The sequence below is a fragment of the Parasteatoda tepidariorum genome, chromosome 3, assembly GCF_982258835.1.
Source record: "Parasteatoda tepidariorum strain Cologne lab strain chromosome 3, Ptep-v5.0, whole genome shotgun sequence".
Classification (NCBI taxonomy): Eukaryota; Metazoa; Arthropoda; class Arachnida; order Araneae; family Theridiidae; genus Parasteatoda; species Parasteatoda tepidariorum.
In genome coordinates, this window is record NC_141757.1 from 84,763,565 (window position 1) to 84,780,689 (window position 17,125).

Sequence of the window (17,125 nt, forward strand, 5' to 3'; positions counted from 1 at the left end):
TAAGAGCTTAAGTGCTATTTACTTGCAAACGTTGCTTTCAATTTCACTAGAGGTTCTTTGGTGTCTCCTATGTACGAAAGTACAAACTTCTCTGTCATGATCGCACATATAATTGTCTTAACATCTTCGTCCCGCAGTGGACTGATCGTTAAGACACGGTTCCCAGCAGATCACCGAATCAAGCATCACTGACTGCAGTCAGTGTGCTGGTGGATGACCACTTGGATCAGCCTGCTTTGTTCCCGAGGGTGTGTGATATCGGTCCTCTTTAAACTGTTTTACAGAAAAGTGCTCAACTTCGCGTGCAGATCGCCGGGCTACCAAAACGGAGGAGCCATCCCCTCTGCAGAGGATCAAAATTGTGATGGCATGTCTTCGTATCATCCTTAGCGATGTTTCCCAAACTGTCGCCAATAGCCCATTATGCAGTTCTAGTGTTGGACCGCACAACCGTCCCGCAGTGGACTGATCGTTAAGACACGGTTCCCAGCAGATCACCGAAGTCAAGCATCACTGACTGAGGTCAGTGTGCGGGTGGGTGACCACTTGGATCAGTCTGCGTAGGGACCGAGGGTGTGCGGTATTGGCCCTCGTTAAACTGTTCTACCGTAAAGTGCTCGACTTCGCGTGCAGGTCGTTGGGCTACCGAAGCGGGGGTGCCATCCGCTCTGCAGAGGATCAAAATTGTGATGGCATGTCTTCGGATCATCCTCAGGGATGTTTCCCAGACCGTCGCCAATAGCCCATTGGGCAGCTCTAGTGCGACGTAAATGAACAAATCAAATCAAATCAAATTGACCGCACAACCAGGAAAGTCTCTCCAACTTCAAGCTCTACATTTTTCTTGCAAATTGAAGGGAAGTGAAAATTATGATTCACTATTATAAATAAGCAGAAAAACACTTTTGAACTCCGAAATTATTTTATGACCTTGTAATTTTGTTTTTACAATTTTAGATTTTTACCTTTATAGCCAGGGTAAGTTAATATTTAGTTCAAAATTATTATCGTACAATAATAAGTAGAAATTAAAGATTCAATAATTAGCTTTTTGCAAGAAATTAAAGTTATAGTTGAAATTGTAAGCAGTAAATAAAATCAGTGCTATCAAACTATTTATGTTGATGTATCAGATAAACAATTTAATAGTGTCTTGAGCTGTATGTGGTGCTTTCCAAACATGCAAAGAAAATAGTTAATGAAATGCAAAATTTTATTCTGCAAAAAATATATATCATTGAAATATCATAATTCTCAAATTTAAATTGCTATTCACGTGCATGTAAATCAATGGTTTCTCTAATATTATGCCTTAAATAGTTAATTAGAATAATAATTTTTACTAAATTGTAGAAAAACTTGTTACAATGCCAGTTTTTTTACGTTCATAACATGCAATCTCTAAAAAAAGTGTTTCATCAATACATTAAATGCTATAATCTTCGAGTATTATTGAAAATTCTAATAAGTATTTTTATGGCAAAAAGTAAAACACTTTAAATTCCAGTATAAATATTTTAAAGCTTGTTATGTATTTTCCAGACACTTGTACCTCTAACTAAATAGTACCTCTAATCTATTTTTTTTTCAATTTTAAATTGCTATTAAACTAGTTTAAATTATAATGTAATATTACAGTCTTGCAACTGCTTTGCGAATCATTTATTCAAAATGTTTTGGAAGTCACAATTTCAAATTAGATTTTAGTAAAGTTGAGGTTTTCCTAGTTTTCTTTCTATATTTGAGCTTTATACGTATTGAAGATTGACTATGATCTCTTAAAGACTCAAAGTAGCTCATTCATCCATAGAAACGGTTTTCGATGTTTGTTGTCCTTAGATTACTCTGATACGTTCATTTACTTTGTATGGCGCCTTGAATAATATTTATAGATGTATTGGAGTAAATACAATTTATGATGTTAAATAAATCAATTATTTTTAACTTTATTGCGTATTCTATGCTAATTGATGTGTAATACAGATTTAAGTAATTTCTCTCTGCTAAAAAGGAAGCGTTTACATCGACATAATGTATCTTTTGTAGAAAATCTTTTTATACATAACTGCTTTTAAAATTTTAAAATATTTGATTAATCTGCTATTTTTTCGTTTAAATTAAGAACTGGATTTTAGAAAATCTTCAAATTAATATAAGTTATTTAAATGAATTAATAATTCTGAAAATCATGTAAAAATGTTTATACTACACTTGTTGTAAACAGTCCTTTCATATTTTTCTAATTAAAGTAAACTCACTTTGAATGCAGGATGAATCTAAATGCTCATGCATATTGCATTTATTTTCGGAAACTCTTAAGTGTTTAATGTAAAATTTTTAACGAGAATAAACTTCATAATATCAAAACCATTTAAGGTATTCTATGCAATACAACTTATTTCACATAAATATAACGCGTAGTGTAAAAATACAATAAGTGATATTTCGGAGAATTATTTAAAGCAAAAAAAAATTATTGAAAAGCAGTATACAACATACTTTAAATTTAAATTTATTAGATTTTTATTCAGTCATTTTGTTTTTATTTTTTTAAATATCATGTGTGCAAATTGTGCATTAATTAGTAAGGATCTTACTTTTGTCCTAAAAGTAGATTGGAAAAACTGCAGAATTCTCAGTAGAACTTTTTTTTCCCTCTAACTGAAGGAAAATTTAAATTTTCTTAGTACATATATCCCAGTTATTAGACTATTCTGTCTTATTTGATTTTTCAATTTGGAAATTTCGGTAAGATGTCTTAGTTGATAAAATATTAAAATCTCTAAGAAAAAACAGCTTTATTTCGTTACATTGAATTTCCAAACATTGATGTAAATATACAGGGCTGAATGCGAGTCTCCTATCCTGTATATTTGCATTAGCCAACCGGCTTGTGTAGGGGTTAGGGAACTGCCCTTGAATCAGAAAGGTTCTTGGTTCGAATCCCGGGCAAGGCATGGATGTTCTTTCTCTCCCTGTACTATCTGTCCTTACTGAGGGAGCAGCATTGGCCCGCCTAATATGGTGCCCCTGAAACAGTGGCCAACAAATCTGACCTTCAGATACCTGTATGACCTATCCTGTATGACTGTATGGTCATTCTCCAGGTGGGCATTGGAAAGAAAAACATTTGTACCATTCTCTCTTTAAGCAGGTCATTCAGTAGGAACAGATACAATCTGAAAGGCTTAAGAAATTTTAGCTCTCTCGCAGATTGCAGTAAATTTTGAAGGCTTATACTTATCGTAGCCTTAAGATCAAGTTTCTACGTAAATGTACCAAGTGGCACAGATGTTTAATTTTAACCTAGCTCAATTCACTAAAAACGCAGGTTAGTTTCAGTCCTCCAAGAATGAGATTGGTAAAGAAATTCACTTGTTTTCTAGCCAACAACAAGTCTATGGAAAAAAATATCTGCAAGTGTTGGCTATTCGAGTGTCTTCCGAATATCATATTCCCTACCCATTAGCCATTACGGTATGGGATGAAACAAGGTTGGTCTATCAGGTTTATAACTTCTGATCTAATACATTATCTAATACATTCTTATATCATCCACGCAACTGGCTTTTTGTATCAATATGTTTCACTATAAGGAATCATTTCAGCAAAAATTTATTTCAAGAAATCAGAACGTAAAAGGCCTTTCCAACGCTATTTTTAAAGTCTCAAAATTTGAATTTTATCACATCGGACAACGTATTGATTCGGTCAAAACTACCTGAACGCCAAATGTCTCACTTTCGCTAAATTGCGGTATTGGCAATTTAAGTAAATTCATGGGTTTTCCTAGCACATGTACTTTAATGGTCTTAATTTAATTTCCAGATGAACCAATCCGATGCACCTGCTGCTGATGAATTTAACAGCATTGAACCTGTAGATCCAGACGATCCTTTAGCGGTTGAAGTAAACGTCGATGGTGAATCTCTTCCTGCTAGCCCTCGACGTAGAAGATATGCCGAAGCAAGTCCAAGGCCATCAGCTACCAGAAGATTTTTTGATTTTAGTCACGCCACCCGGGGACAGATTTGTCTTAGAGTCGCACAATTGAATGGAATCTTAATCATCCTACTGTTTGCAGGATATGGATTCTACAATTTCGTTATGGTGTTAATCAGCTATTTCGCTAAGCCCTAAATACGTCTTCATGTCAACTTCCGGGACAGCAATGTAAAGAAATCTTTTGTATTTTAACATTTTACTCTCGGCATTGTTTGATTTTTGTATTTAGTTCCTAATAAACGTTTTTGATTTTCAATTTCTTTCATTACGTAGAATTTTGGAGGTAATTGACTGAACTTGCCAATCTTTATTCAGCATAATAATTTGCCAATTATTGCCAGAATATTTTGCCAATTATTATTCAGCATAAATAATTGGCATCATTCTAAAGTGTTCTTGTATTATGGTCTCATAATTTTGAACAAGACAGTCGAGTGCCATATTTTTATTCGGGAAAATTGCATAAAACTAGGTGTATTTACAATACATGTATTTATTAACAATGTTTGGGTAAATGTTCACCTTGTATGTTGATGTGCTGACGCCTAAAAAAACTATTTCTATACACATTACAAATAGTCCAGTACTACAATCTAGTACAAAAAATAAACATGATTCCGGGAATAAGAAATAGATTGAAGTCGTTTTGGTACGCTAGTTTCAAACACTCCAGCCCGGAAGTATCATGGGCACCAGAAATAGAAGGCGGAAATTCCCCCTTTTTGATGGGAGAGAGAAGGAAGGGGTGGATAATAGCTTAACATTTTTAAATTAAAATGTTAATTTTGAAAACTGCATGATTTTTTAAAAATTAGATTTGTAAAATTTTGTAAAAATATTAAAGTTCAGAAAAATCTAATTTCTGTAATTTTAATATTATAAATATTTACATATTCATCTAAATTTTTAAATATTTACATTATCAATTAAAATAAAATAAAATTTAAATTTTTCTAAACACATTTTGAGTTTAGTGAATTTCGATACAAGCAAAATCCGGTTTGCATTTTAAAAATTTATATCCATTGCTTGAGTTACTTTAAGGTATTCCGATCTTAAGGTATTCCGAAATAATTGAACGTTTTAAAGATTTTGAATGAAATCTTTAGAGCTTAATACAGTGATAGTCTTGACTCATTAGTATATCTAATATCTTCGCCAATGTCTTATCAAAATATTTTGCAGTTGCAATTACACTTTAGATTTAACTTTCTTTTTCAAGGGATTTACTTTTTGCATTGAAGAATAACAAGAATTTCATAAAAACTTTGAAGTACCCTTCGAAAGTTTATAGAAGTTTCCAGTCATAAGTTTATTTTTGGTACACTTTTTGTGGGTTTTTTCGTGACTTCATTCTAAATAATTAAATTAAAGATTTGAATAAATCTTTTGTGAATTTCGTGTTAATTGAAACCAAAACAGAGTCAAACAGTTTTTCCTTCTGCTAAAAATATTTATCTGTTCAAGTTACATCATTACTTAATTAAAATAGTTATGCTTTTAGGTGAACAAAAATTTTGAAATTCACTTTACTAGTCACGATAAAAGACCCACCATATTTCCGTGTTTTGGTTCATTAATTCCCTGCATCTGTGTTCATTTTACTACTAATGTTTTTTCGTTTTTAAACTAGCCTTGTTTATTGGTCATTATAATTACTGAAACTATTTTTAGTCCAGCTTATTATGCATTTACTAACGATTCATACCTTAACAAGCAATAAGGATTTAGTCTAAAAATTGTACTATTCTATTGCATTTTAATACTGCCTGCTCTCTGGATAAGACCAGGCGCTACCCGGGTTTGCTCTCACCCCCATGATACGAGTCTATGCTGGACTCTCAAAAGTTGCAGTGCAGCGGTGAAATAAGAAAATTATCTGACATGTAAATTACATACATAATTTTCTCAAATTGTAGCATAAACTAGAAATGCCTGCTACTTTTTCATTTGAAATTCCAGTACGTCTAAATTTGCTGTTGTAAAATAAGTACCCGGTTACCTCACTAGTGGGATAACACAGGGTTTATATGTAACTTTGGGGAGGGGGTAATTTTACTTTTTCTAGGAAAAAAATCTTTTATTAAAAAAAGTTAATTCATCGCCGAATTTATACTGTAATGAATGATATGCTGTACACAACTAAACGATGAATATAGTGTTTAAATCTGACAATTTCTAGCTCTACACAAGAGAGGGATCTTTCTATTTTAATTTTGCCTGCATTTCTTCTAAATGTTTGATTAATTTTGACTGCATGGACAGAATGAATCTTTGGTTACTCGACGCCATGCCATGATAGTTCTGCTGCTGGGTTCTTCCGTTATAGTACGGTGCAAAATTAGAAAATTTTACTACAAGTACTAGTTATTGGCCTGTAGTAAAATTTTTAAGAGTTTCCACTTTTTTTCAATAATTGAAAAAAATAAGCTATAAATAAAATGTTGTAAGGCTTTAGAAGTATTTCTCAAAATATGTTAATCATTACGAGGTTCATTTCTAAAATTAGAAAAAATTTAAGAAACAAGAGTGAAATAAAGTAGTTTTCAAAATATTATCAAATATTCATATAAAATATCTCTATTCATTAAAAATAATAATGTGCACATGAAGCGCATTGTCAATGAAAAAAATATTGATATGTAGGTGACTGGCAGAAAATCTTTTAATCACCAATTGTTATATTTTATTGCCCTATGAACAGTGACGACCTATGCGTTATAGCACATAGGAATGCACAATAAATTCGAAACTCTGGATACTTTTAAAAATAGTGTAAAAAATAAAGACTATAGCAACGGCAAAACTTTATTACTTTATTATTATATCATAGAAGTCACAACTTTTTTCAAACAAAATATAATAACACTAGAACAAATAATATTTTTGAGCAAGTGGTAATACTTCCGATGGTTCGCAAGTCAAGTGTGACCACACTTTTTTTCCATTTCGGTTCTCTGCAGCATAAACCTTAAATGTTTCTGGATCAACTATGAAAACAAAATAATTGCTATTAAAAAATGCAACCTAATGAGTCTACGTTTCCTTAACTTTTGAAAATACAACGTGCAGTTTAACGCATCTGTTCATCTCTTTCTCAATTTATTAGAATTCGAAATCTTATGGTTATCCAAACTAATGATCCTCCAAGCCTTAAAAAAAACTTTACTTGTGCTTTTTATCAACCTTAGGAGTTCTAAGACTCAGACGGGAAAACGATATAACTTTTAAGGATTAATATGTTCTTTGGAAAATTATATTCTATTGTATTAAGGCATATAATCACGTTCATTGTAGTGTATAATAACGTTAATAAATTAATACTGTTAATTTTGTTGTAGATTAATTAATAGTTTTAATTTTGTTGTTTTTGATAACAATTGGACAAGCCAATCTCATCATCAACCATTGGCCTTATGAGAATTTAGTAACGAACATGCTCCTTTCTCTTGATAAGAGAGCACCCCAAGGATGAAAGTACGTTTTAACTCAGGTATCCCACCGATAGATGGCAGCCTTCCTCATTTGTGAAGACAAATCCCTGTACCCATGGTACTTCTCAGTGACCAACCACAGGATTTTTGATTCCACAGATTTTTCAAATACGTATATTCGGACCGGAGTACGAACCGCCGGCTACCACTGCACGTTAATTTCATTATGTATCTACACAAAACTTGCTCAACTGCTACAATCATAAATGGTTACTGGTATGAAAAAAATCTTTAATGTAATATATATGGAATACCGTTGCAGCTTTTGAAATATAGTAGATTGGTATTATTAATTATAAAAAAAAATATCTGATATTTAAAGGAAAAACTATTACCTTTCAGTTTGGGCAGCGTATCATTCAAAACCATATCAGCTTTTCCAATTTTCCTGCAATTTTCAATTGCTATAGGAGTTTTCCCAATGCTGTATTTTTGGACGATTTTCTTTTCAAGAGAAGCCTAAAAATATTTATTTATCATAAACCAACACGAATACACACAGTTTTACGTACTTATAGAAAAGTTGTTATAGAATAATTAAAGATGTAACTAAACAGTAATATAGCCATTTTTATACAACCTAACATAGAAATATTGTAAAAATTTTGATGTATCCATACTTTATATGGTTAAGTAGAAGAATTTACTAACTATATACAAATCAACATAGACAATAAGCTTTTCATACCTTGGAAACGAACACACATGAGTTTCTCTTTGGTGCATGACCATGCGCACCATACATTTCTCTCTGTATTATAGGCTCAACTGTAGGAATTGAGCCACTCGGCAAACCTATAATGTACAAAATAATAAAAGTACTATTTAATACTACTACTGTCAAGCGAAGTCAAAAGGGGCGCCTTCAATATCAACTTAAAATTATTCTCCAAATTTAATCATCCCGGGAACTGTTTTTTTTTTTTTTAATTTTCCACAATATAGCTGCTATAAATTAGTGATAACATTCTTCCTCTTAGTTTGAGTATAAAAAAGTGCGAATGATATTGAGAAGTCTAAACTATCGTCACTTCACTTACATGTTCACTGGCAATTCATAAATGAGCAATCAGCTACAGAAAGCAATTAATAAGAATACGTTTCCATTGGGATGAGAACATGCATCATCCAATAGAAATGGTGTAAATGACGATTGATTAATTTATTCCACTCATTGATATAATTCAAGCTCCAGCTTCAACATAGCTCTATACCTATTTTTACCAAATGATGTGGGCTGAGATAGCCTGGTGGGAAGGGCGTTGGGCCCATGTCCAAGAGGTCGCGAGTTCAATCCGCCAGCCGAAGATTCCCGGTGTAGTAAAAGGAGACTTTTGCACGTTGGATCTGACGGATCACAAAGTCCTCCCCGTTCTTAAAACAAATCATACCTCAGGGGGTAATTAGTTGGAGATTGATCATTCTCTGATTCGGTTCAAAATTGCGATCTGTGAATAAATAAATAGATGTATGAATGGGTCTGTCCTAGAAGCGGGTTGTGATGTAATTACGTGCGGCGGAAGTCGAATTCCTGGCCATAGATGGCGCCACTGGAAAACAAGAAGAAGCGCATCCCCTTTGCCTTCATGGCATACGACAACAACAACCAAACGGTGTCTCATTCACAGTCTAATTTATTCGGATAATTGTTCATCAGATTTTCATGTATATTTCGTTCCTTCTTAAATATTAAGATGGGACCACTAACGCTTATGTATTTCTTATTACATTTTTACGATGGACTTTTCACCTAACCTAATTTTCTGCTTTCAATGTTTATACAAAAATTGTCACTGATGAAAGACATTTTTCTGCCGATTCAAAAACCAACCTACTTCAAAAGGATAATTTATAATATGATTAAATGATTTTGATTAATAATAAATGTTAATTAAAAAGTTTTAATGAACGGTATAGATTCCAACTTACCCATATCAGACCAAGCTACGTCTCCTCCTTTAATAATCATATCTGGCTTAACACCGAAGAATGCAGGTTTCCAAAGAACTAAATCAGCCATCTTACCAACCTACAGACAATTGAGAGAAAAAAATTATCCATATAAATAAATTTGCATACCAATTGAAATCTTTGTTTGCATGAAAGGATAGATTAAAAAAAATGGTTTTTAACTAAATTTTAAACAATAAATAAGTTTTCAAGGGAAGATTTTAAGTATGAAAAATACGCTAAATGGATGGTTTGAGCTCAACTACTGTTTGCTAAATTTACTCCGTGTTACCTTCTATATTGTTTGTTAATTTTATGTTTAGATCGTTATTTATATGGTAAGAAGTATACCGCCGAGCAATTGAAAAAAGCAATATAAATGCCTCCAAATAGATTTCGAACAAAATGGTTTGACAAGACAACTATTTTTATTCTCGTGCCAATGCTATCAGCGCCAAAATAGAATTTTAGAAATCTGATTTTAAAAAATTTAATTTTCGGGAAAAAACTATTTTTGCAATAGCTATCAAATAAATCTTATTATTCAAAAATACAAAAATACCAAATGCCAAATAATACGAAAATGCAAGCATGTAAAAAAATTGTGTGGTAGTATACGCAATATCCATGACTGAACTGGTAAAAGAATGAATTAATTGCTGATTCTACTATTGAAAGAATTGTTTTAAACCGCTTTGAAGATTTTCCAAAAAATGAATAAATTTAATACGAGTAAAATTATTTGACTTCCTTTTTTTAGTTTCTCTACTTATTCGTGATATTTTTTGTAGTATTGTTTCGTTGATTTGTGAATTTGTTTGTTTTTTTAACTTTTTGCTAAGTTTTTTGTTTGTGTGCTTTTCGCATGGGTTAATTTTAAATATTTAGTGATACAACGGTGAAAAGGTGAATAAATTTTCACTGGGTTGAAAATATGGTGAAAAATACACAGGAGTATTTAAATTACGTTGAATTAAAAACGTAATTTGTATCTTAAAATGTAAGATTTTTCAAAGCATGACATTTGATTTAATTTCTATAAATACAAATTCTGATACGAGACTTGACATGAAATTTACATAGCTAAATTTCTACGAAATAAATTAACTTTACAGCCAAATAATGACTTGAAAAAGCATTTATTAAACAAAAATTTTATTGGATAAAAAATCTTTCAAGCTAATGTTTCGAAAGATATTTTAACTTTAAATTAATTTTCGTTAATTTTCGGAAAACTAAAATATACTTTGTAGTTAATTGAACAATGGATTCAATACAGTTCTTGACTGAGAGACAGGTTAAATTCCACAGTAGTTAATTAGTTTGTAGACTAACTTACAGAGCCTCGCCTACATAGGTCACAAAATCATTAAATAACCTAAATCCGTAAAGCGTTTAAGAAAACACTAAACTAAGATATTTTAGATGAAGCAAAATGGGAGTATAGTTTACAATAAGAAAGAGCTTCTAGCTGCATTCAACGAAATTTTCAGACATGCAATTCTTAATTCTTACGTTGTGACTTATCTCACCTTAAAGTAAAGAAGGTTGCAGTTAAAAATCATTCTGCACTTTCTCTTAGAAGATGTAGGTTGATACTGAAAAACTTATATTACGAACGTATTAATGTATATCACTTACTTCAATGGATCCAATAACATGAGACAAACCATGTGCTATGGCAGGATTTATAGTGTACTTGGCTATATATCGCTTTACTCTGAAATTGTCATTATTTGTTGAATCTTCTGGTAGAGGACCCCGGACTTTTTTCATCTTATCTGCTGTCTGCCACGTACGAATTAGAACCTCGGCCATTCTTCCACTTGCCTAATTAAAATTTTCATTTATAGTTTACTTAACTGTTTATATGTTTATTTAACACAAAATAATGATGAAATTGAATCCTAGAAACCAACATTAATAACATAAGATTAATTAAAAACTTCCTTAGCTCTAAAAATATGCAGAAGAAAATAAAAATCGACGTGTGTCAAGTGTTTAAAACTAGGCGCTCATTCTCAAGACTTACCAGACTTGGATAAAAAGAAACAAGAGTGATTTGAATTATAAAACGAAAGTTTCTAGAAAAAAGATGAAAATAAAGGGGAAAATCAGATTTGATTCTCACCTTTCCCACCGTTGATTCTCTCCAATTGGCAACTCTATAATGGCAGCTTTACGTTTTATTTTTCAAATCAATTTGGTTTCTTCTCATTCACACCTAATTCAAGTCTTGAGACATGTCAGATCTATTTTCATCAACATATTTTTGAAGCCAATGAAGTTTTTTAATACAGTAGTGTCGTACCACCTTAGTTTCATGCGATTATTTTTTTAAAAATAATATTGTGTTATTCATTTTGCTTAAAATATGACATTAGTTTTCTCTTCATATTTATTTTAATTTAAATTTCTGAACTTCAACATTGAAAGGCAAAGATTTTTGTACGTGTAAATCCAACAAATATATTAATAAAATTACACTTTGTAAGTTATTTTGTTATTAAATAGTTATTTAATTATTTATGTGCCCAAATAATATGGTAGAATTGTATAAAGATTACGATAGTACTAAACAAAACAGATTAACAAGTTCAAATATCGTTTATAGCTAGAAAAAAGATAAATTTTCAAGCGTTTATTTGTTTATTTATAAATCTATTTAAAAATCCTTCTCTTTTTCTTTTGAACTCATCATTTCTTCACAAATACATTGTAATAAACCATGCTCAACAACAATCTAGATAGGCGTTCGGTGATGCAGTTGCAAACACCGTAAAAGGAGTTAACTTTAGGTTAAGGGAGATTAATTTCTGTCGCACGCCATTTTTCTTTTTTCTTTTTTGGAGTTCTATGGCATTTAGTGATAGTTGTGAGCAGTTGTGAAACAGATGTTCTTTCTTTAAATGCAAATTCGTGTTGATCTACAAAAATTGTCGTTTGATGGTATTTATTTTACTGTTTGAGCTTAATATCGAAAAATCTAATCTGGATTACATATATGTGTGGTATTATTGATTTTTTAAGATTCCCAGTATAATGAGCGTATATTTTCAAAGAGAAGTTTTTATATCATTTTTATTACACATATAATGATCACTTTGGCGATGATTTTGTGCTAGTTTTTAGTTATGCGTTGAATAATCATGACTGAGAAGGCAAATTGTTTTGGATTGTTTTCGTTCTGAAATCCCAATACCAGAAGTAAAGGTTAGTACAATAAAGCACTCTGAGTCAATTAATAAACCCCAGAATCCCATCAAGCAAACATCCAGAAAACATTATGCACAACTGTTACATAATAGGACAGTAACCATTGAGAGTGATGAAGTACCAATTCCTATTCTGAAATCAAATAAAAGCAATATATTGACACTTGGTCAGACTATCAAGTAATGTCTAGTATAAGAAAAATTAAATAAAAATAGATTCCGTGGACAAGAAATATTTTTTAATAATTTGTTTGATCTTGATTTAAATGTTTCAATACAACTGATAACGATATAATTTGTAATAATGAAATTAATAACAATTAGTAGATTTAATAAGTAATTGTTTACTTTATAATAACAAATTCAATACGTTTATGACAAGTTATTTTTTTCTTCCAACAGAAAAACTAATAAAAAGATCGAATATTGAAAAATCGATAATATTTTTAAAAATATATTCACAAATTGAATAGAATAAAATTTATTTCGTAAAATAATTGTAAACTCCATAGTCTATTATGTTCTAGAACAAAGTTTTATTCCATTTTAAGACAACAAAGTAGGTAGCTCTAAGTCACCTCACCCTATTTGGTGGTTTTGCCCCCCAAAAAATTAAATTCTCCCTTACCATATTGAAAGAATCAGCCTCACATTTAAAAGAAAATTGGACCTAAAATGTAAAATATGTTTTGTGAAGTATGGAAATGTCTACGTAGCAAAAGTCACCCCATTTTACTGTGTTCATAGGAATAAAATCTCTTAGGAACTCTTCGTAAAGTTGTACAATTTTAATAGGTAGATATAAAAAAACGTATGTCAGCAAAAATTTACCTGTGCATCAGATGACATTATGCTCATTGCTCCCATATCATGAAGAATATCTTCGGAAGCCATAGTTTCTCCTCTAATTCTAGACTCAGTTATCAGCAAATCCTCTTTGTTGTTCCTGCGAACGATATTCAAAAGGTCAAAGAATATTTCAAACAGTAAATATTATTCCCAATATTTTGAATGATATATGTTTATAAATCTGCATTGATTTGCTAATTATAATAAACGTGAACGAAATTTATGAAAAAATTATAATGATCTATTTACTTCATGGTGACGCATGGAAAAGGGGATACTCTCAACTTTAGAAAAAAAGACCACTAATTCACTAACACAGGACGGTATGACCTCAGGCTGGCTAAAATCAAGTTAAGTTCCTCCACATAAGTTAGGATGTTAATTAACGGGAAGTTAGTCAAATTAATGCCGTATCGCATATTGAATTTGTTAAATATAATTTTTTTTCTTGTCTACATCTTTTATTTCTCCTTGATTAATTATTTGCTTATGTATTTTATTTTAACTGTGATTACTTTTATTTTGTATACCATGTAACTTTGTTAATTATTTGTTTGCTTTTTTATGTTCTGCTTGACTTCATGCTTGTCTCTTTATTAAGCAAAAAATAAATCAAACATTTCAATGTGGAATAATATAGACTGTGCTTCTTAAGAGAAATCATGCTTGATATGTCAGGCTTACACGAAATAAAATGGAAAAAAATAACTGCTAACATAAGCAAATGCAGATTTCCAACAGCTAATCAGGGTCCATATCCATGATAACGTCACTTGCAGGTATCCAATTATGTGAACGTAATTCGATATATATTCGATTCAGGTCGTCATCGTAGGTAAATCTTGGCCTTATTTTGATTCAGAAGCCAATCAGGTTCGACACAAACACGTGACGCAGCTTACATGTATCCAATTAAATCTAATTTAAATCCCCTCGCTTATTCTCGAGTATTAAGTTCCCAGTTACCTTATTTATTAAACAACTAATATTCACGATAAAGCTAACTTTTGGCATTAACAATGCTACCTAATGGGTTTGCCAAACAATGCTGCATATCATTTAAATCGGGAGGCTTTTTAAAATTGAAATAAAGGAAGCACACCAAATATGCTTTAGAAAATAAGGCTTTTACTATACAATTGACAAATATATATCAATATTCACCACTTACATTTTTTTCAATGCAATGAGGATTTCACTTTTTATATAATGTCAAATTAAACGAAGATATAGTTAAAAGTAATTTGAGAATCTGAACTACAATTACTATCCGTATTACAATCATCCATTGTAAAAATAATGAAAATATAGCAACGCGATTCAATGGTTCTTAGTTCTGAAAAATACTAAACTGGAAATGGGAAAAAATAGCTTGTGAAAAAGTTTAATGTCATAAAAAAGAAAATGTTTCCTCAAAATGTTTACTTAAACACCACGCCAGCATATGCAAAGCTTAAAATTATAGTAAAAAATCATTATTCGTTTATTGTTCATGTTATTGGTATCATAATTACTACTCTTAAAAATTAAAAAAAAAGTAGTAAAATAAAGAGTTTAAATATTTCGATTCGTGAAATAATTATCGAATATTCATGAGTGAGGTATCACACAGGGATGGCATTTTCCGGAATTTTCAATTATAAAAATATTTATACATTTTCTTTAACGGATAAAATTAGAAATATTTGTAGACTGGGAGAAAACAAAATCAGAAATATGAAGAAGATTTGAAACAAAAATGTTCGAAACTTACCACAGAACAAGCCGTTTTTTTTATTTTCTTTAACAGCTATCAAAAATCTAAAAATCAATCTGTGAAGTATTTTCAATTGCAGCTGTTTCAGCTTCACTGGGTGCAACAGAGTCAAAATTAGTGACTTTAAATAGATTTTTAACAGTATCGAAAGTGACTAATTTAATATATTTATTTATTTATTTACTTATTTATTTACTTACTTAATTATTTATTTATTTACTTAATTTCTTATTTTTCTAATCTGATACGAATTTCTTAAGATATCTCTATTTTAAAGAATGCATGCCCCATTTTCATTTTGCGAACACAGCGATAGTGTACGAAAATACAAATATTTGAGTGCAAAATTGGATTACTTTTTCTGTGAAACCAAATTTGCAATAAATATTAGGTTCTTATTTAAGATTTTGAAATTGACTCCAACCGAACCCCAGGAAATGGTGTGGAGATGAAGAGACTTATCTCTTCGTCTATCTTTTAAAAATATTTCATTCGTGCATTTTTAGATTTTTAATCTAACGCATATTTCGTGAGAGACTTATCTATTTCTATTCTTTTGGGCTCTCTATAAACTTCCTCGTAAGAAATAAAAGAATCACCAAAACGGTAACCTACTTATCTAAGTTATGGCAAACAAGAAGCATATCCAAAAATTCATCAATAGTGTTCTTTGTAAATGGTTTAGTCGGAGCAGTTGAGGATGGTATAACGTTAGGCTCACTACACACTCGCAGAATATCAGGTGCATGGCCACCCCCAGCCCCTTCGGAGTGGTAGGTATGGATTGTTCTACCTTTGAAAGCTTCGATTGTCTCCTCCACGCATGCAGATTCATTCAGCGTATCTGAATGTATGGTTATCTACAGAAAATATAATAGTTTATAAATTTAATTCTTAATGTTTCAAGATATTACGGGATATTCTTTTCAAAATTGGAAAATATGTAACAGGTGTATGAACAGGTAAATATATAGCTGGAAAAACAACATGATGTAAAAATTAAGCAAATTTAGAAGAAAAAAAAGTGCTGAAAGAAAAGTATGCAGGGTTTTCTGTAACCACCTCCTTCAATATACATTATTAAGGATTCTTCTCAAGAAAGAAGCAAAAAAGTACAGATCTATACATTTTAAGGAGCGTAAATTAATGTTTAATTGAAAAGAAAAACAAAAATGCTATCGATATCTAACAAATTACAGCTAAGCTAAGCTGAACTAAAAGATTTATTCTACTGAGCCTTAGTCCCGTTGTTTTCCAAACTTTCAACTGCAGGTTTTCATGCAAAAAAAGTTTTTCTCACGATTTTAACGTGAAGGCAGTCAGAGAAATTACTGTACAATTTTACAGTGTGGCTCAAAGCTTAGAGAACTAAAAAAGCTGTCATATTTCTGGAAGAAACAATGGGGAAAAAAGAGGATTATTTAAAACACAAGTACAATTAGTCAATCAAGTTGTTTTCGGTGTTTCTTCACTGGAGATTCAAAAGATTTCGATGGTATTTTCATGGCTTAAGTACTTCCAAATCCCACTGTACAAATTTTTATGACTTTTCTTTGGCTTGGAAAATTATATGTGAAAAGTAGTGTTTAAGAAGCACCATACATAATTCTTTTCCTCTAAATTTCATTTTTAATGCTTTTTTTTTTAAAAAAAAATTCCAATCCTACGTGAAGGATACTTAATAGCAGAGATAAGATAAATTTTAAAAATACTCGATGGATTTCTATTCTTACTAAGGAAGCATAACTCTCAATTGGAATCAAAAAGAAAAAATTTCCCATGGAAATCATAATTTTTCTAAGAACATAATAAATTTTAAAACACCATCATTCTTAAATATAAAAGTATATATAGTT

At 31.0% G+C, this 17,125-nt stretch overlaps 2 protein-coding genes across 2 annotated transcripts in view; one reads left to right on the forward strand and one right to left on the reverse strand.

Moving 5' to 3' along the window:
• Positions 1-837: 837 nt before the first annotated feature.
• Positions 838-4,261, forward strand: LOC107449162 (uncharacterized). The gene is made up of 2 exons (XM_087159731.1): positions 838-978; positions 3,829-4,261. The coding sequence occupies exon 2, from the start codon at positions 3,829-3,831 to the stop codon at positions 4,138-4,140; it is 312 nt and encodes a 103-aa protein (XP_087015857.1). The 5' UTR covers positions 838-978; the 3' UTR covers positions 4,141-4,261.
• Positions 4,262-6,799: 2,538 nt separating this feature from the next.
• Positions 6,800-17,125, reverse strand: part of LOC107449170 (uncharacterized) — a 40,082-nt gene continuing 29,756 nt past the window's right edge. The window contains exons 17-23 of the mRNA XM_087159732.1: positions 15,885-16,129; positions 13,496-13,610; positions 11,091-11,279; positions 9,429-9,528; positions 8,188-8,294; positions 7,835-7,958; positions 6,800-6,995 (exon numbers count right to left, since the gene is read on the reverse strand). Coding sequence (XP_087015858.1) covers positions 6,874-6,995; positions 7,835-7,958; positions 8,188-8,294; positions 9,429-9,528; positions 11,091-11,279; positions 13,496-13,610; positions 15,885-16,129 — 1,002 coding nt within the window. The 3' untranslated portion in view covers positions 6,800-6,873. The remainder of the gene's footprint in view (positions 6,996-7,834; positions 7,959-8,187; positions 8,295-9,428; positions 9,529-11,090; positions 11,280-13,495; positions 13,611-15,884; positions 16,130-17,125) is intronic.